General features: G+C 37.5%; 1 protein-coding gene across 2 annotated transcripts in view; it reads left to right on the top strand.

The window, feature by feature from the left end:
- LOC139992527 (pikachurin) overlaps positions 1 to 20,859 on the top strand; it is a 254,987-nt gene that overhangs the window by 206,355 nt on the left and 27,773 nt on the right. For both annotated transcript variants that reach the window (XM_072013437.1, XM_072013436.1), the window contains exon 8: positions 10,082 to 10,268. In XM_072013437.1, the coding sequence (XP_071869538.1) occupies positions 10,082 to 10,268 (187 nt within the window). The remainder of the gene's footprint in view (positions 1 to 10,081; positions 10,269 to 20,859) is intronic.

Here is a 20,859-nt window from a genome sequence, read left to right as displayed (position 1 = left end):
ATACTCTGAAATTCAGAATGTTTTGGTCGAGCTGAACGTCCACTTCCTCTATAACGCCTTCGTTTTCCTCTAGGACGTCCTCTTGTTTTCCTTCCAATTGCAACCGAATGAGTAGTACTTTGGTCATCGCTGACATCCTTAACTTCTTGATCTTCTGACTTTTCAGGACTACATTTTACAGCCTCGTCTTCTGAACTTATTGTTACAACGCGATTTTCCTCCACAGATTTTCGCAATTGCTTATCAGGTATTCGTTTCGCACGTAATTTTATTCTTTTACCTCCTATTATTTCTTCATCATTTTGTTTTGCAATTATATCTTCAGAATTTGATTCATGAGAACTATTACGTCGCTTATGGGATACTCTTGGTGATTCAGTGGAATCCAGTTTCCATCCATCATAAACAAGTTCAGATACGGGTTTAACCCGTAAGCCTATTTTTGGAGTAGAGATATCACTCTGCTCGTTATCGTTTAATTTTTTAAATGTATCATCGTCAGTACATGCTAAAGGATCCATTTCCTCGGGAACTGTACTGAATAAATTTTCATTGTCTACTTCCATTGAATCGTCAGATGATACAGGGACTGTTTTCGTTTCGATACTTTGAATTTCTGAGCTCCTTTGGTCAACACCGATTGCTAAAGCCGTGCTCGTGAGCACTTGGTCAGTTTCGATGTTGTACCTTAGTTTCATAGCCTTTGCAAGGCCTCGTATTTCTTTGGCCTGATTTCTATCACAAGTTTCCACGAATTCTATTATATTCTTAATACTTTGATCAGTATCACTTTTAAGGTTTCTGAACTCGTGAGTAAGAATTTGAAGTTGTTCGATCACAGTCGCAATTTCGCTCTGCTTTACCGTACTCATGTCAGTTGGATTCATCTCGATAGACGCGATATTTTCGGAAGAGTCACTATCTTCAGAACGTATTTTGGGTTTAGGATTTCGATAATATTCGAAAACCAGCTTACCGAGATTCGTAGATCCTTCTTTTGATCAAAGAGGTGACCGTGGTCCTTCGCTGTAGAATCCGTAGACTTCCCTTTGAAGTTTCCCCTTGATGCGATGAATGGATCGTGGCAGGATCGCCAATTTGTCACGTCGGAGGCACAAAAGATCGCGAAATTAACAAATCGCAAATGATATCCTCGCGCCGCGGCACGAATGAAACGATTCTTTCACAAATAGGGTGAAGAAAATAGAATTTGATACGCAAAGATCAAATTTATTATAGAAAATCCAACTGAGTAACGGTTACAATATATAGATTCGAAGTATCACAATAGACTGTATTTACGCTCGTTTTGGAAGGTCGCTCTACCGAGGATCTAGTCCCTTTGGAGGGGGTCTCGTTAATCCATTGTTTCAACGGGTGTGGACTTTAGAGTGTTCGGTCTATTTATTTACTAATCAGATGATTCCTTGAGTGTGTGACACTCGCTTTATCCCGAAGTGCCACTAAGCACCGGTATCCTAACGACAGCATCGTAATTAGAGGAGCCGACCTCTGACCATTCCGCATATTCTTTTTTCGTCTCTACATTTGCTTTTTTTCTCGCCTTTCGCACGACCCTTCTTGACTTTCTGTTTCATCCTATTCTTTTTCGATGAGTCGCAACAAAATCGTCGCGCGTCTCAAAACAAAGGAGCAACAACACAGATATTGCCACACGAGATTGACGAGTCTCTTCTTTTACCTTTTCACCTTTTATTTCGAATAGTTTAGCACTTATCCTTTGACATTTGTTTGCGGTTCATTCGTGGAAATGCCGGGAATTCACATCGCGAGAGGATTTTTGATAAATAGTTGGGTCTTTGTGAAATTCATGAATCAACCACCCAGTTTGCCTCTTCCAGGATTAATTAAAATACGGTTTTACGGATTTAATACATTTTGATCATTGTAAAAGAATGTTGGAATTTTTGGAATTAAAGTCGTTTGCTAATTATTGCTGGTAATTTTCTGGTCTACTTTTATAACGTTCAAACTTTTTAATTATTATTTTTCATACTAACGATAGGTTGTCTGTTCTTTTACATATAGTATAATTTTTTTAAGAATCGTATATTGTAATTGCTTATAATTAATTAATGTAACTCTTTTGAGAATTACGTATTGCAATTTCTTATAGCCGCTGTGACTTTTTCGAAAATTCTGCTAATGTTTTAACGATTTAGTGATTTTTATTAATTAAAACTATTAAGTTGAAGATTAAATTATCATCTATGCTTAAAATTCACTGAAATTCAACATTGATCCGTTGTTCATTTTAATACATATTAAGCTATTTTATAATAAAATAATTGACAAAACGGTGGAAGTAACTCTCCCGATAATTATATTTTCCAGCATTCCATTGGCGAAGCTCGAGACTCGAATGATACCTTTATTTTTCGCTGTTGACTGAATAATATGAACGTAATCTGCTTGAAACACAAAACACGTTTCTTGGGTATCTAATTTTCTCTACTTTGTAACGGGTCGCGGAATAACTAGTACTCGTTGCAGCTACTTTAATTTGTCCCCCCTCCTTTTTTTTTCTTTCTTTTTTCTAACTAGACAATGACGACGTGGCACGAAAGGAAGCAAAACGGGACGAGCTTGTAAAAGAGTCCGTTAGATGAGTGGTTTCCACGTGACCGCGACTAAATATTTGATATCACAACAGTAATTTAATATTTCATTTGTCACGTGTCGGAAAAATATATTTCCTTTCGTTCAATTGTGACGTTGATCTTTGTTCTTTTTTTATCAACTCATAAACGTTTATTCGATTGCTACCTCTTTCGTTGTTCTCATTCATTACGCTATGTCTGTTTTATCCATTTCGATCTATTCGATGATAAACCCGTATTATATCTGAAACATATAGCAGCGAATAAAAGTAGCACAGTTGAAATTCAACGAAGTGCACTTTATTTTCATGTTTCACGTTATTCGTTCTCGTAATTTGGCATTTCTCGAAAATATTTCAAAGGTCACTAAATCAGCTACGATCCACATGATTTTTGAAACAGCCAAATACACGTTGTCGGCACTATCTAATTTTCAGAGATCGATATCTAATCTCAAAGAAAGATATCATCCTCAAACAGTATCAAAGAGAATTTCCTCGAAATACAGACATCAAATTGAAGATATCAAAAACATTTTCTGCAAGCGAATTCACAAACGCAACGCCATTTCACCGTTGCGTTCCACGCTGTTCGACTATGCTCGCGGGAAGACGCGTCTGCGATGTGACTCGTCAACAGTCATAAATTCTCGTCTCAATTATTAGACACCACGAATCAGCCTATTCCCTATCTCGATTACGATGATAGAGATATTTAAACAGAATCTGACACAGGGTTTTAAAGTTTAAATATAACTGTATATTTCACAAAGAACACCTTCAAAGACTGAATGTGCGGATGAACGTTAAGTGTACGCGGAATAATGTAGTTTTACTGCGTGTCTTGTACGGAGAGCTGAGTGCAAGTGAAGTATCGGTGATACATGTGGAAAAGATGAAAACTTGAGATGGGCGTACCTAGAACATGGAACAGGCTGATTCGCCAATTACAATTTTCGGTGAGGAAATAAGGGCAACGGTCATTGCTGCTAATTGGTTGGAAAAACTGATAGGAAAAATGAGAACTGATCACCCTCAAACTGAAATCTCGCGTGTCTCAACGTTTAACCGTTGCCGTTAATAAAATTAAGCAACGCCTCGACTTAAAAAGTGCATCGTAAAAACAAAGGACTCAACGGCAAACATTAAACCTTATGGCGGGCAAATGGAATCAGTGATAATAAAGATTAATTTTCGACGCGGCAATAACGGCTACTTGGGGATTATTACTGGCTCGGAGAATATGTTAAGGAAAGTTTAGGCAGAGAAAAAACTGGGAAAGGTATATGGCATCTTTAGAAAGTTAGAAACGGCTGTTTTCGAAAGGTTGTTGTGGATGAAGAAATGGACGAGTGTGTAACGACTGGGTCGCGCGGTACGCAAGACATGCCATTCCTTCGCTTCATTCTAACTAGAAGAGACGTCTTTAATCCTCAATGACGAGGAAAGCAATTCTAAAGAAAGAAAGATAGCATTAAAAAGCAAGGAAAATGCACAGAGCTTGGTATATCTGGTATTCCACCGTGGAATTAATGGGGTTAGTTAAAAAGTATGTTTCTTGTCCCCATCTTTCACATCCCTTCAATAAGATCTTCTGAGTCGTAGAAAATCAGTCTTTCGTTGGGAAGTAACGTCAAATTAAACACATCTGACGACTCATCGTAACGATAGCCGACTGTTCCCTGTCGGTTTTGCCAGAAAGAAACTGAAACGAACGACGAGAAATCGGATTGTATCGCGTCGTCTCGCGAATTCGCTTGAAAACGACGGATTATCCACATTCTCCATTTTCAAACGACCCCGTGGCTGTCCCCCGCGAGGTTTCAACTCGCGAACACACTCGCAATTTTCGCGTGAAAAATGGGTCGAGCGACAGGGATCGAGCAAAGAGAAATAAATTGTACGCTGTCCCCCGTGGGGAACCTTGCTTGAAATCTCGAATGAAAGAATTCCGCGCGATGAGGATGGGTACGAATGATCGGTCTAAGATGGTGATTCGCCTGTAGACAAGATGGAAAGGATTTTGTACGGCACGTGATAAAAATAGAAATCAAAGGTACCGGAGGAGTTGAGAGTAAACAAAATTATACGTTGGTTGTAATCACAGTGCGCAAAATAATTTAAATAACAAAACCTAGACAGAAATTTGTTTTATGTACTAAATATCGTAACAAGTACTATGCTTTGAATGTTTCCAAAATATCAGATTATTACGCTGGACAAATACTAGGTTATTTCTAATATTATCTAATTAAAACTAGCATCGACGACACTGTATAGACTGTATAGAACTGTAATATGGATCTATATTTGGCTAGATATATTGGCTAGAAAAATTTCAAATTTTGACGCCTCAAAATATAATATTAAACTTCATATCGTATAAAAGAGAAAAGAACGTACAGAATATTCGTCGGATTTCAAAAACGGAATTCTTGGTCCGACAATGAACAGTCAGAGTTAATAAAAGCGACGAGAGAAGCGTATTTCGGATTTGCCGCATGGTGCACCTTTTTTAACAGGCCACCGCGGCGCAAAGAGGAATCACGCGTTTCGAAAATGAATCTTGCCGCACACGACCCACCGGATTTTCGGTGAGGCAACATCAAAGGGAAATTGGGCTAACTTGCATTTCTAAAAGAGCGTATCCTTTCATCGTTGCTGTAAAATCTCATTTAGGCTGATACATGTATCATTTCTCACGACTCGTTGTTAATCGTGGCCCGCTTCACTTTCGTTGCACGTCAATACACGAGCTGCGAGATTTCTCGCGACTAGTATTTTCGTTATGGCGGAGTGCAACCTCCGCGAGCAATCGAAAAATATATCATAAATATACCATATCAAAAGATTTTTTTCTCTTTCTTCGTGAGTACCTAAATACCCCAGGAAAAATTTATTTCCTTTTTGGACATTTATCGACAATTAGTTTTGGCCAGTCGATGTGATTAAATAGCTTTTTGAAAAAAGGGCCTCTACGTTTAGAGTAAATATATTACATATATATATTTTATATATACGTGTATTCTTCAGTGAAATAGTTGAATTATTTTACGAAATTTTTGTTCATTTTACAAACATGAAACGAACGAGGTCCTTTAAGAATCATTGTAGTTTCTAATACAAGTGTAGATAATAGTTAAAAAAAAAAATTAGAACTAAAATTTCTGATACGATTTACACTTTGGTTATACAAGAACATGTGAGAGAAACTGTGCGGATGCTAGAATATGTTATCTAGAAAATGCGTTCGAATGGAAATTGTTAAAAAATAGAAACTGTTTCATAAATTCTACCCTTTCACCTTTTTACAGGAAATTTGAAAATACAGAAAATTCGAAAGTCACGATCTTAGTTTACGTTTTGTCGCGTTTAATGGAGAAAGCTTGTTATAGAAATTGAAGTAGAGGCTGGATCCAAACTGGAAGGCAAATTGGAGGAAATTTTGACTCTGGTCTTTGAATTTTTATATTTTACTTCCTACGTAAATTTCATGTACTTTATATCCTTTTTGTATTATTTAACGCTTTCATTAGATCCTTTTACCATACTTTGACATTTTTTAAAGTATCTGCGTCTTTTATGTTGTTATTAATCTTGTATATTTAATTTAATTCAACGAATAACGAGCTTCGTGAATCATTTTATGTTTCCCGCGCAAGAGTCTTTCTCTTCATTCTCATCTCGCATCATCACGCATGTCGCAATTTATTCGATCCACTTTTCCTAAGTCAAGATACGAGATTTCAGTTAATTAAAAGGTCGACATTCCAATTTCCAAGATATCTAAATAAATATAATTCAGTCGTGAAAGCTTTTATCCTTTTAACGACGATAGTCCTGGTTTTCAATGGGGAAAAAACGATCCGTTGAGTTCAGTTCCGGAATTGATTAACAAAAAGTTTTCATGGTAGAACAGGAATTGAATGAAATTAAAACTCGAAAGTCAATTACAAATTATCATTGCACGGCGAGCAATCTCCAAGAAAAGTCCAAGGATTCGTTTAGTTTGACGTCGAAACAATCCCGCCACTCGTCGAGCACGATCTGCGCGCGTATTTTAATTGGAAACGGAATCATTTGCGAAACGATTCTCTTTTTCCTTCTCATCCACACGAAATATTCCTTGCGTAACGTTGAATGCGATCTGTCTCTTTTGTTTAACGAGAAGCTAACAGAACACGATACAGAATCCGAGTAGAAAGAGGGATTAACCTAAACGATACCCTTTACAGCGAGATATGACACTATAATCAGCGCAGATTTAACACGCTAAGAAATTTATCCCTGCTTGCTTTATAATTTTATAATTAATTGAATTCGATACGTTGCTGAAAACGGAGGAAAGCAGAAATTCAGGCCACGTGAATTTTAGTAAATTACGGAGATGGATTAATTAGATAAAAGTTTTTAATAAATCGTTTGATCCTTATTGATTTTCCATTAACGAGCTTTTTTAGCTTACAAGTAAAATAGTTTGGCCTGTGAATTAATTGCAATAACTAATGGAAACTTGTTTAAAACAGAAGTTTGATCAATTCATTGTTGGTATCGTTTTAATACATAGGCGGCGAGTTTCTAGTAAAATCTGTATACGCGTTGGTAATTTCTAATTTACGAATTAATAATAGAACAGTTTAGTTTTTCTGCAAGTTCTGCAACGTAGCAAAATATAAGGACAAAGAAACACTAAAACACTTTAAATTAATTCAACATTATATCTAAATGAGAATGCATCTAGACTAATTCGGCAAAAATCCAAGCGCCCTAATTTGTAAATTTCCTCGGGATAACTAGAAAACTTTCCTCATCCGAAAAGAAGTCCGATCAAAATTATTTTTCGTTCCGATCAACGCAGGTCGATAGTTTCTTTGTCGCGAGTTTCGAACTAACAGAGAAACCTTTTAGACGAAGCTGGAACTAGATGATTCCCGGGCAAACTGGTCCGTACAGCTCACGCTGAAACTTTCGAGACTTTTGTAAGTGCATTAACTCGAAGGCTGCAAGCCAGGATTCGCGCGTACGTACAAGTCAACCCTCAGTCCTTTTTATACACCGTGTTTGATACGTATGTACAGTACACTGTCACTCATAAATATGTGTACATTTTAGTCGATTTTCTACGACACCGTGATAGAGTCATTTTGAACGAAAATCGAGCTCGCAAAGTGGAAATTTATGAATACGAATTGGTCGATTGTGTGACTTTCAAGTGCCAAGGGTAAGTTAAGACGCCCGAATAAGGGGAGTTTGTGTATTCAGGGTTTGAGATTTGAAGACGTTGAGGAGATATTAAAGCTGGAGAATCCCAAGAGTTTGAAAAAAAGACATTCTCTATTTAGAGAAAATATTTTTAGAAATTAGTGTTTTTTTATGCAGAATGTTTTAAGAGACTTGTTCGTCCAATCCGTATACTTTGTCAAATCTTCTATACTATTTTTATGATATTTTCAGGTCTGTTTATTAAAGGGATCAAGATTTTTAATAAGAAAAACGAAAGAATGAATGTTTTATGGAAAAGAAATTATTTAAAAAAAAATAGCGCTGATAGTTCTAGATAAATTTTGTTTTAAAATTTCAATTATTTTAGAAACTAAAATCGATTCTAATCTTTTTATATCCACGAACTGAGTGAATTTTATATACTATATCAAATGTCTTAGTTTTAATAAAACTGTATCTTTTAAAAGGTGGAAATATAAATCTTATATTCCATACATAATTTCTTAATCTTCGTGAAACTATATTTCATTTAGAAATGCAGAAGGTTTTAAAGAATCGAGTATAAGGAGCAAATGCAAAAGGTTTTAAAGAATCGAGTATAAGGAGCAATAATTTCATACACTGGGGTGCGCGAGAAGCGTGTCAAATCAATTTCGTTCGCCACATCAGACACGCTCGATTTACCAGAAATATGTAGTCTGCACCGAAGATGAATTTAATTGTGTGAAGTGTAACTGTGAAACTCGCCGAATTATCACAAAGTCGAATGCTTCTCCCCATCGATATTAACACGTGTCTCACGGAACACGAACCAAATTCCTTCGTAATTACATGTCCTGGAAATAATTTCCTTGCCACAGAACAAGTATACGATCCCTAGAAGTTGAAACCTCTGGGAATGTAATATACATTTTCGTTGACAAAATCGTCAAATATGTGTACGAAAAATTAAACAAAATTCTGTTGATACCAAATGTTAAATAACATTGTTATTTTTTGGTAATATTAAATCCGGTCGTATTTATTTTACACAATACCATACACAAAGGATAATAGAATTATATTGAATATTAAAACCAAATATTTAGAAACAACCTATTTTTTAATAATATGTATTGGAACATAACATCTACTTCGGATCACGTAGACCCAAAAAGAACAACAGAGTGGAAAAACTAAAAAAAAAAAAAAAAATGAAAAAGTTAGATGTACGTGTTTTGCTGAAGAATGTGAGGTACACATTTAAATAATTTTAAATAACTGGTGTAATTACTGAATTTGCAGATAAGTACCGTTTAAAAAAGTCAGGAGCCACAATACTTACGAAATTTAATCGTTATTGTAACCATATACAATTTGCAATAGGTGTTTTGTACATTTTGACGATACTTTAAAGTGTACGAATTAATATTATGTCGAATGCAACAACATCGAAACTTCAAGTAGGAGTGTTAGTTATTACCAACATTTAATCAGTGCGGTTGTCCGATTATGACATTTTTAAATCTGTTTATCTGTAAATTCGGCAACTATTACTTAATAATATCTGACGTGCATCTCATATTTTTTAGTGAAACACATACATCCTACTTTTCTATTTTTTCAGTTTTACGTAATGGGGTAACATTTTTAAAATATTTGTTCAATCCTTTTTGGCCCTATAATAAAAAAAAAATAGGCACATCCCCTTCTTGAATTTAGCGATCTAGATACATGAACTTTTTTTACAGTTTGTATCTGCCGCCATTTCGTTTCTTTCAATATTCTACATAGCGTACAACACTACTGTGACGGACGCGAATCGATTGAGAACTATTAAGTCAAAATCGGTTAAGTTAGAAGCACAAACAAACTAACATACATACATACGTACATTAAGGCCAAACACGATACCTTCCTCCCAGCGTAGTCTGACAAAAATATCTGCATTCCCCCATTTACAAATCCTCGAACCATCAAACCAGAATCCTTTCCAATAAATAAAATTTCCGATAAAATAGTCTTCGTCAGAGGCCAATCCAATCTCAAACAGGAAAAAAATTTTGTCGGCGAAAATCGGCCGAAAGCGACAGTAGAATTGCACGAGGGGAAAAAGAGAAAGGGGGAGGGCCGGCACTCGAAACTCGTAACGAACACACAAACCAGGCAGTCGCGGATAAATCGTCTAGTGGAAGAACGCGAATTATACAACGGCTTTCTACAGCTGCGTGAACCAGGCTGTTCTGTATTTGATTGCAGGGCTTGTTTGCGAGGATTACGTTCCGCGAGCCGTTGTTTGTCGGCGGCCCCGGAAACACAACCGGCCTCGAGCGACTTCCGGTGAGGACCGGATTTAAGGGTTGCGTCCGGCATCTGGAAGCCAATGAACACCGCTATCGTTTCCCCCTTGCGCCGCAGGGAGACGCGGCGAATGGTTTCGATGTTGGTAAGTACAACTTACTAATTAAACGAACCTTCTACTCTCTCCGAGTAACAACCTGTTCTTTCATACGCACCTGCTCTTCGAATCTGCAAATATTCGTGTCCGAGATTAGCTTCGTGGCGAATATTTTTCGGATGTTTTCGAGCAGGCAGCTAGAAATGTTTTGCGCTCGATTTTAAGAAGAGAAACGAAATTTATTTTATTATGTCGCTATCGTATATGTTACGACCGTTCGCGGAGAGACGCGGTCGCGAGGAAAACGCGCCAGCGAGAGGCGTAAATTCTCGCTACGATTCGGCTAATCGACGCCGCGAAATAGTCGTTCCCCGTGTTTCGGTTAGGATAACAGGGGTGGTTAATTGAAATTAACACTGTGTTAACAGGTTAATATGATAGATATATTCAACAATGGATTATACAATCTTATGAGCGTCACAAGTATTTGACGATGAGTACAGCTTATGCGTTACAGAAAATGTGACCCGATTTGACGATATCTCTCGATGAGATAGTTGGACTTTGCAAACGAATTGATTGGGGTTAGGTAGAACCGTGGTAGACTTACTGACTGTTCGGACGACGTAAATAGACTACCCTGAGAGTGACGATGCTGTGTCAGAGGAGAGCTAGGAAAGGGTGTGTCTAACGCACGGGATCATCGGATTCGTAGATGACAGTTTTTTGGCCAGGAAAGTGGGGGTACTAGACATTGTTTCTATTGGCCATTACGGTTGTTGGTGGACTAGGAGGGGTCTTAGCCGCCCTCGATAGAAGGTTTGTGGTGGGAAGCATCGCACGTGTGAAAATAACTAATTTTTAAGTGTTTTCCGGACACAAACCAGAGATCTTAGAAAATACTTTCATAGAAAAGATCCTTGTTCGACCTGATAGTCTTTAGTTCAAATTTTCTAAGATTTATGGTCGGTCCTTGAGGTTCTTTAGAGTACGCAATAAGGATGTGCAGACATATGGTTGCCATCCCGCTCGCGATGCGACGCCTGGTCCAGGTAGAGAGTCGGCCGACGTAACAGTATAATATGTTTGATATTGTAGTAAGTTTGAATTTTTAAATTGAATATCGCTCGATGACTGTAGTAATGAAAGACAAATTTTAAGATCAAGGTTTTCGTTGAAGCGAATATTGTTTTTTAACTGGAACCTACTATCGATCATCTATTTATTTAACGTAACTCTTTGACTGCAAAAGTTTCAATTGTTTTAGCTAATGAACAATTGTATAATGTAGAAGAGATGCTCTAGAACTTTCTCAGGGTTTTCAAAAAGCTGAAACGATTAAAAAATATAGATTTAAACTAAATTTGTCCACAACAAATTAACAATTTAATCTAATTTATTCCATTCACTGTACAAGTTTCCAATATTTAACTTAATGTTAACTAATATTAGTTAGTTAACTTTAATTGTGGTGATTTTATTTAAATATTGTTAATATGATACGATAGAAACATCTATAAGTATCCCAGAATTTCTCCAGCTTTTTTGAAAGTATAAGAAAATTAACAAATTAGCTTTGGACCAAATTTGTGTAGTATCGTGGACGAAAGGCCTAGGAGATATCGGACGAACTACAAACAATGTCGCGAGAAAGCCTAAGTGCCGATAATCCCATCAATGTACCGTCGACTTTTCAATCGAATAATTTCAATCGAATAAAAGCGGAAAAGGCCTTTTTTTTTTTTTTATCGTGGGGAAATCCTCATGGACACTCGGCGCTGCGTAGCAACGACCGTGTAGTGTCGGACTCTTACCGACTAAAACCCCACGGTGGTCATCCCGACGTTCAGAGGTGCACCCGGGGTCTCTTGCGAATCACTACCGAGTGCAACTTCGTCGTCTATCTCCCTGTCGTTGTTGTTGTCTAGGGAGGCGTCCCGGCTTAAGTTGAAAAGCTAAAGGGAACCACTCCCCCTAGCGCCACGTTCCCTAGTCTGACGCACCCGGGGCAGCGACGGTGGCGCCGCGCCCCTGCGTCGTACGGAGCCTCTACGGTGTTGATGCGACGATCTACTGGGATCGGCTCTTCTCTCCCTTTCTGCCCGCTCCTTTCTCTGCATAACCTCCTCGCAGTATGGCCTCAACGACCGCTTCCGGAGCCAACCTCTCGCCGATGTCGAGCTGCAGGACGCGCCGCGGTTCCGCCCACGCTGCACAAAACTCTAGCGTGTGCTGCGCCGTGTCCTCCTCTTCCCCGCAGTGGTGACAGATGGACGTCACCTCCCGCCCGATCTTCAGCAGGTACTCACCGAAGACCTCGTGTCCGGTGAGCATCTGTGTCGTCCTGAAGGTGAGCGGAACCCCGCCTTGATCTCTCCAAGCCTCCCAATTGGGAAGCACGGCGCGAACGGCTCGGTGTGGCCGCCTGGCGTCCTCCTCCGTCAGCTGGGAGCGCCACCGCTCCCAGATCTCCAGCTTTGCCTCTTCCCGGACGTTCGAGGCCGAGGGGCCGTCTGGCGGCAGCGTCGTCGTCGAAGGCGGTGTCCTCAGGTGTTCATACACCCGACAGAGCTCGAGGGCCCGCAGCTCAAACGGGGGCGATGCCGCCAGCACTGTCGCCGACTCGTAGGATATTGTTCGATATCCTCTGACTATTCGGATAGCGGTCGTCCTCTGCAGTCTCCTCAGCAGGGTACGACTACGACGGTTGGCCATCAGGTCCCGGGCCCACACCGGTGCCCCATAGAGGACCCGGGGCCGGATCACTCCCTCGTAGAGTCGGCGGACTCCCGACCCTGCTCCGCCTATATTCGGAAGAAGGCCGCACAAGGCGTTGGCTGCGGCCGTCACCCTCGGGACCAGGAGCTCGAAATGTGATCCGAACGTCCACCGACTGTCGATGGTGAGGCCCAGGTACCTCATACGACACTTCACCGGCACCGCTTCGTCATTTATGGCCACGAACAAACCATCGGGAGGGGATCCCCTGCGGCGGTGGTCGAAGAACCACAGGGCCTCCGACTTGGCCGGCGACACGCTCAATCCCAGTCGCTGAATAGCGTGCACCGCGCACGCCACAGCGTCTTCCGTGAGAATCACGGTCTCGCTCCACCACCGTCCCCCGGCTAGCACCAAGGTATCGTCGGCGTAGCAAACCAAGTCCGTGTCACGCGGAAAAGGCCTGCGAGACCCTGGCCACGAGCGGTTGCAGAACACGTGCGTGGTAGGGCTAAGAGAAAAGACAAAGGGATGCTAAGGGAGAAAGGCGAATTAACAGCCAGTGTGAATCGAGAAGTCAGAGAATGCGAATTGCGTTGTCGAGAGAGTGTGGTCCGCGTGTGAGAGAGCGTTGGAACCGTGGTGACGAGAGTTGCAAATTATCTATTTAGTTATCTTAATTATAGTGCGTTATTGTATTTAGTTCACATTAAACAACCATCGTTTCCTGTTTAACCAACACCTGTATAATCCATTTTAAATAAACTAATTGTAGTAAGTTCCTGCATTTGTTTAAAGTCTGTTTATTCCTAAAGTCTCTTTCACTGTAAGAAAAAACATAAAATCATCACTAAAACGTGATACTAAACTTCTCCGATTATTTGCTCCCTGAAGGATCAATTTTTCACAGTCCGATCCTTCCACACGCGCGTATACGACTTCTAACACGCAAAGCAGTCGATCAGAACGAAGTGTCGATTAAAGTTGCTGCGTTTTCTTATCTGAAACCACGGAGATCGAGACCGTTCTATCGGCTGTCAAATCTCCATTGAACCTGTTCGAAGGAAATACGTGTAATCTCTTGAAGCGTAACCTCTCCAAAGATAGCTTTTAAGAGCGATTCTGGATTTCTGTACGAACGATATACGTACTACTGCTTCGTCGTGCACGTCTCTATTCTCGGACAGAATACAGAAAGCATCAAAGGATCAAATTCCCTGAGAATCGGTACATTTTTTGGTGCTCGACTGTCCACTAGTTTAGGTCCTTCGTGAATTCTAAAACATGCGGCTTCACCGGAAAGCGGATCAAAGAGAGAGGATTCCTTGGATGATATCAAAGCAAATCGTTCGGACATCTCCATTCGTTTCGCGAGTACTTGCTGGTAAAATATTTCCTTGTACCTTCGGAAAAGGGAGCTATTTTGACCTTTTGTTTTCGTACGTTTTGAGAGCATCAGTTGGGAATTGCTGCATTGTAGGTGGTTTTATACTGGAAATTTCTATTATAACGACCTTTCTCCTTGCTTTCCTTTTTGAAGAATTTACGTTTTGGTTGGTACGTATGAAATGTAGCTTTTTTCAAAAGTAAAACTTGAAATTAAATTTTGTGAAATTTGTACCAGCTAAACGAAGAATTATGGAAATCGTTAAAGAATTGCTATGGTTTCTTTTATATTAATTTCTGCTTTAAAAAATCGATGGACGACCAGTTTAATTAAAACGATTCATCAAAATGCTCAACATAAATTTTAGGATCAATTCTGTTGATATAAAGGAACAAAAATTTCTTTTTACATTTCCAAACAATATTCCATATATGTTTTCCGTTTCTCAGAAGAAGATTCATATCTATAGATCGATGTTTTTTATAAAATCTTACATGGTTAATATTATCTATTGATTGCTTTTTTTTAGAAATAGACTAGCAAAATTTTTCGATCAACTTAATATATAGAATAAAATATACGATCTGGTATCGATAAATCCAAGCGAAATAACGATATAAATGCCACAATGTGAAACTACTTTAACGGATTAACTTGTGGTGATTCGTAATTCCAAGCGAGCAATAATCGCGACGATAAAACAATGCGGCCCATAATTAGGCGTACCGAAGCTACATTTTGTTTGGCTGTAGGAAGCCGCACGATATCGGCTGCTCGAATTAGCTCCTATGTCGGCGAACATACAACAGGTGTCACATGAATTTAGTTAGAAAATCCTCCAACGTTCGCTGTATACGATCTCCCGATTTGCCAGGAAATATCTTCTTCCAGTTGTTCCAGTTTTTCCTCTGTACTTAATGAAATATCGGTACTAATTGAATTTCAAAAACTACGAAATATATTTTGATAAATCATAATTTATTTTCGAAAAGAAAATATGACAATGTTCGAGTTCCAGCAATCTACTGATTAACCACGCTTAATTACTTCGATACGAGTAATCTGGAATAGCGAAACTCAGTGTAATCTCGAGCCTAACTGATTTAACGTTAACGGATGAATGTGACAAATGACGGATTCTGAAATATCAAATTCCACAGTCTCGAAATTAACTAAATCCCCTAAGATATTGAATTATAGTATTGAATTCTATATTGAATTGTATATTGAATTTGTAAATAAAAATCCAATATTTGGTATCGAGTTCTTCCATTCTGGAATTAACTGTATCAATATTCGATATCTGTAATCCTATGTACATATATCGTACATAACTATACGCTGCCGAAATGATTTTATTATTTTCCATACGAATATCCAAAGTCACTATAATCCTCCATTATTGTACTTTACACATTTTTCTCTTCTCACAAATTATAGATTAATGTAAGACAAACATCGTACTTTCGATTTCGGGGAGGCTAAAAAATACAAGGTTGCCCTGAAACGCGATAATCACCGAACGTACGAATGACCAAATTCCTTCGTCCTTTTATAGCCATTAGATAACGCAACACCAGCGACCGTCACATCGGCTGAGAATTCGTTAAACGAAATTCTGCACGGTATCTCCCGTGTGCATTTACGGTGTCGGCTAATTAGTTAATGATCAAAGCCAAGACAAGAGAGCGTACGATGACGTCATGTTGTGAATCGAGGGCTAGCGTTAATTATCAAGTGTTGATCAATTATCCCTGTGATCGTTTCGCGTGGTATCGAGATTTCTTTGACAACGAATGGCTTGTCATCACGCCACCGTTTTTATTACATATGAAATTAACCTACGCTATGAGGGTCCATCATCGCGGGAGAGTAATTAGATGATAATTATCGTACGCTCGTCAGAGATAGCGACTCCTTGCTTAATTTGATTTTCGTTACATAGTAAAATTTGTTTATTTCACATTGTACGTACTTGATATAATTTAGTTTGAATATTTAGTATATTCAGTAAATAAATTTTGCAATAAAAGTAATTTTCTAACAAATTAGTAAATAAATAAATTTGGTATAATATCTATCGATGTGGTATACAATATATTTTGTAGAATTTAATTATATCTAACGTTGTTTATAAACGAGTTATTTGAAACGATTTTATCCTTTGCTATCATCATCGCTAAGTTACAGATTTTTATGGAAGGGTCAAATTTATCATTGGTTGAAAAATTGCTTCGTATCGTCTGTTAATCAATATGTAATAAGAACGTGACGAAAATAATTACTACAAATAGACCAAATATATATACGCTTATAACATTTAGGGAATGTATATTTTAAAATGAATCAAATTGGATAATGGAAGAAGATTAATCAAGACAGGAGTTTCTTCTTTTAGCTGTTAGCTTTATTTCGACTCTATTTCTAGAGAAACGGGGTTCATTAACCTTTCAACAGTTCAGTGCGATTATAGATAGTTGGGTTATATTCTATTGAGTATGTCTTAAAATATACTGTATGAAAAGACAATTTGAATCGTAATCAATTTTTCATAGCGTTTATCATTGCTTCCAATCGGACAGAGATTCAAAATCCCTTGTATCGTGTTACGCTCTCTCGCTCTCAATACAACATTAAACCTTGAATAAGAATTACAACATAGTATTAATAAAATCATTATAACGTAATATCAAAATTCAGATACGAATTTAAAAATATTCATCGTTTTCTATGCAAATTTAAATCCAAGATCATAGTATAAATACGATACAGAATTCCTCAAAGAAGAAATTTCACAAAAACGAAGGTAAAACGATCTTCACAAACGACATTTCAATTAAACTAGAAAAATCGAGTTCTCGAAGGGAAATTTATAAAAATTTCAAAGAGATTCGTCGCCAAAGGAATGATAAAATTGTAAAATACAAGAAGTGTAGTACAAACTCGTGAAAGGGGCGTTCGATAAAGCAAAAGTTTTCGTGAAATAAACTCGTTTCGAGAGCAGTTAGTCGAATTACCCTTTTCGTCCGATATATATATGAGCGAAATATAATTTAAACAGAGAAATGGCAGTAGTAAAAGGAAAGCAGTGGAAACATGACTGGTGCGAATTACACCATAATGGATGAGTTAAACGATTTTTAGCAGGAACCTGTTCGAAGGCGAAGAATCGTAATTGTTCGAACCAGGGCAATAGAAATCGCGCAAATCGAAGTTTCTCGATTTATCAGACGCGCTATTCGCCATACTATTTTTTTCTTTCCTCTCTCGACGTGTTCCTTTTTCTCGCGTTTATCCTTGAGGAAACGAAATTTTCTTTGCATTAGTAAGTATAGACGAATGAAGTAGACTTGAGGAGTTTGGAGCGTAGACGCGATACGTTATCGATGGGAGTGGCTGAAACACGCGTGAAATTTTAAACAGATGGAAGCGGCAGAAGTACCTCGCATTTTTCGTTCTGAAACTTTTGCTTCCCTGGTCTGCAACCAGCTTCGATTTATTCGCTCGAATAAAACACTTGAAAAACGGATCAGCGCGAGAAAACAGGCTTTGTCTGTTGTGTACACTATGTTGTTTTGCTTCGTTTGTAATTCGAAAAGTGGTAATTGGTCGTAATTTGGAAAAAATTAAGTCGACGTAGTATATTGATGTGGAATGCGTGCGAAAATAAAAATTACAGTGAAACGTACTAGAAAAAATTTATCTTTTGAAGGAACTTATATTTTTAGTAACAAAAATCTAGGAATTTACAATTTGTAAACTGGGTAAATGTATAATAATTCTAATTTTTATAGATACTTGTAAAAAAGTGAAACTTGAATAAAAGTATGTCTTATTTCTTAGATACTGTGACGTGTATTTTATCTTTTATATTTGATACATTTTTGCGTTTATACTCATTCATATCTAATCTTGCGTATATTTAAATTTAGTATAAACTTATAAATCCGTAATTTAATAAATATTCATTAATTCATAATTAGATTAACGAAAATCTAATCGTCTTTGAAGATCGCAATTCGCTGTAATTTCTTCCGATTTTAATACGGAAAGAATTTTCTGCATCTAATAAGTATAAATGAGAAAATAAAATTCAAAGAAGATAATTCTTTAACAAAAGATTTTTCATCGTTGATAGTTTGATAAAATGGAATCTGAAAAATTTGCGCAAAAGATAAATTAATATAGGCGAGATATTTATTCGGAGAATTTCGCCCGAAACGTCGTACCGTTGTATATTCATCTAGCAACTCGGCTCCGTTCCCTCGACAAAGGAACTTTTCCTCCACCTACAATTTTTCGAATGTATACCTTTTATTATTTCCATCCATATCGCATCATTGATCTCGAAACACCAAGTTTGAGAAGATTCTCCGAACAATTTCTCTTTTCCCCTTTTTCTTCTGGCATGCTTCGGAAAATTCCACGACTGTGAAAGTTCCGAGACATTATTAAGCAAAGTTATACCAGAAAGATAAAAGATTTGCCGGGGAAAGAAGAATAACTCAAATCTTCCTAGATATCTGATTAGATGACTGAATGGCAAGAACTGCCGTGCCTGTATGGTATCTACTTTGCATGAGAGATAATAAGAAAAGGGATAAATGACTGGAATGTAGGAAGAAAATAGGTATTTCATAATAAAACTCAGAAATTTTGTTGCAACCTGTCTCGATCTCGTGTTTTCCTAGATATGAATCTTTACCCCTTTTCGTGTCGCTATCTATATACATTTACAATTTAAATGCTAATGCTGCTAAGTCAGTTTATTCGTTAATAAAATACAATAAAATGAAGTAGATAATTTAAAACAACAAAATTTTATCTACAATCAATTATTTAATATATTTAAACTATAAGTATACAGTAAGAAATTTTTATAACAAAAATGATAAAAATAAATTGCATAAAAATGCACTCATACACACAGTTTATTAACAATCGCAATAACATAATAATCGCAAACAATATTAAAAATAAATAATCAAAGGTATACTACCACATAAGGAATTGGCGCGATATAGTCAGATACATGGTACATGGAGCTTATGTACCTTATCAAAGAGTAGTGAATTGACTTGAGTGTGAAGATACCACGGAGCACTTGAGGATAACCAGGCGTTATTCCATGTTAAAAATCACTTGCCGAGCTTCACGGAAGCAGTGAGTAGTCACACTGGCACTTTTCACGAGGGTTCGAATCCATTTCTACGTCTTCGATTTTTACCGAGCATCAAAGAGTCGAAGATGGTTCAACGACTTCAAAGTAACGTTATCAACTGCCTCTCAACATAGTGTCTGCCATGGACGACGTCCTTCACCCTACGTTACCTAAAATGATCAGTCGAAAGTGGTCACTTTTCCCAAAATTGATTCCGACGACTATTACTTGACTACCGTGAGCTTTTTTTCTGGAAACGTATTCGTTCCAACTATTCTTGTAGGCAATAATGTCCATCACAGAAAACAATGATAGGAAATGTACTGTTAGCTGTACGAATCTCCGAAATATTTCTAAGGAAGAAAAATGCTTAAAGAAATAAAGATTACAACAATAAAAGAGTACACATGGAAGAAGGAAAAATTGCAATACTAAAAAAGGGCAGTTATGAGAGTTTGATACAACAAAATAGATATTCGAAAAGGGACTGCGAGAAACAAACAGAAAGCACAGTATGAAGATTCGAAAAAATAGAATCACAGGAAGAAACTAGTATAGGATAGCTAAAAAAGAGGTGCACTAATGAAGTAAATAAAGATTACCAAAAACAGAAAATTACCAAAACAAGGGAAGAATTAAGGGACATTACGATCGCTTGGAAATTACTATATATATTTTATTTTCTGAGATACATTGAATAAAATTAAAAATAGTATAAGGAAATAACAGTCTATACATGAGATGACAATATATGTTTTCTTTCGATTATACTCGTGTAAAATCTACAATTAATATTGAATCATATGAACAAAATAAAAATTTGTGACGAAAGTTAAGAAAAGCTAAATAAAAGATAACCTAATAAGATGTTGAATAACAACAAGACGTTAAATAACTTTACAATCCTTAAATTCGATGAGTACATGGCATTTGCACGCCATGGATTCAACTAATCGAACACAAAACGCCATCCATATTTCACATCATATTTTTGTAATTTTATGCAATAACTCTCCTTTATTTGTAGATGATTGAGCTCCCAATGAACGTCTAACGTGATCCCATAAATGTTCAATTCGGTTCAAGTCAGGAGATTGACTTCGTCGCTTAATCATATTAACATTTTGTTCCAGAAGAAACGTCTTAATTAATTCAGTGGGACGTTTCGGGTCACTATCGCGTCGAAATGACCACTGTGGCATTTTCTCGTTTGTAAATGACAACATGCGAGATAGAATATTGCAATACTCAAATCCATCCATAGTTTCTTTCATTTGTATTAGCGTACCAGAATCATTACGTGAGAAACAATTCCACGTTATTACGTTATCACCGTCAAATTTCATTGTTCGTTTTAGGTAGCTAACATTAAA

This window comes from Bombus fervidus, chromosome 11, assembly GCF_041682495.2.
Source record: "Bombus fervidus isolate BK054 chromosome 11, iyBomFerv1, whole genome shotgun sequence".
Lineage (NCBI taxonomy): Eukaryota > Metazoa > Arthropoda > Insecta > Hymenoptera > Apidae > Bombus > Bombus fervidus.
The sequence above is the reverse complement of the archived record's forward strand: the minus strand, read 5'-3'. Positions and strand labels throughout refer to the sequence as shown.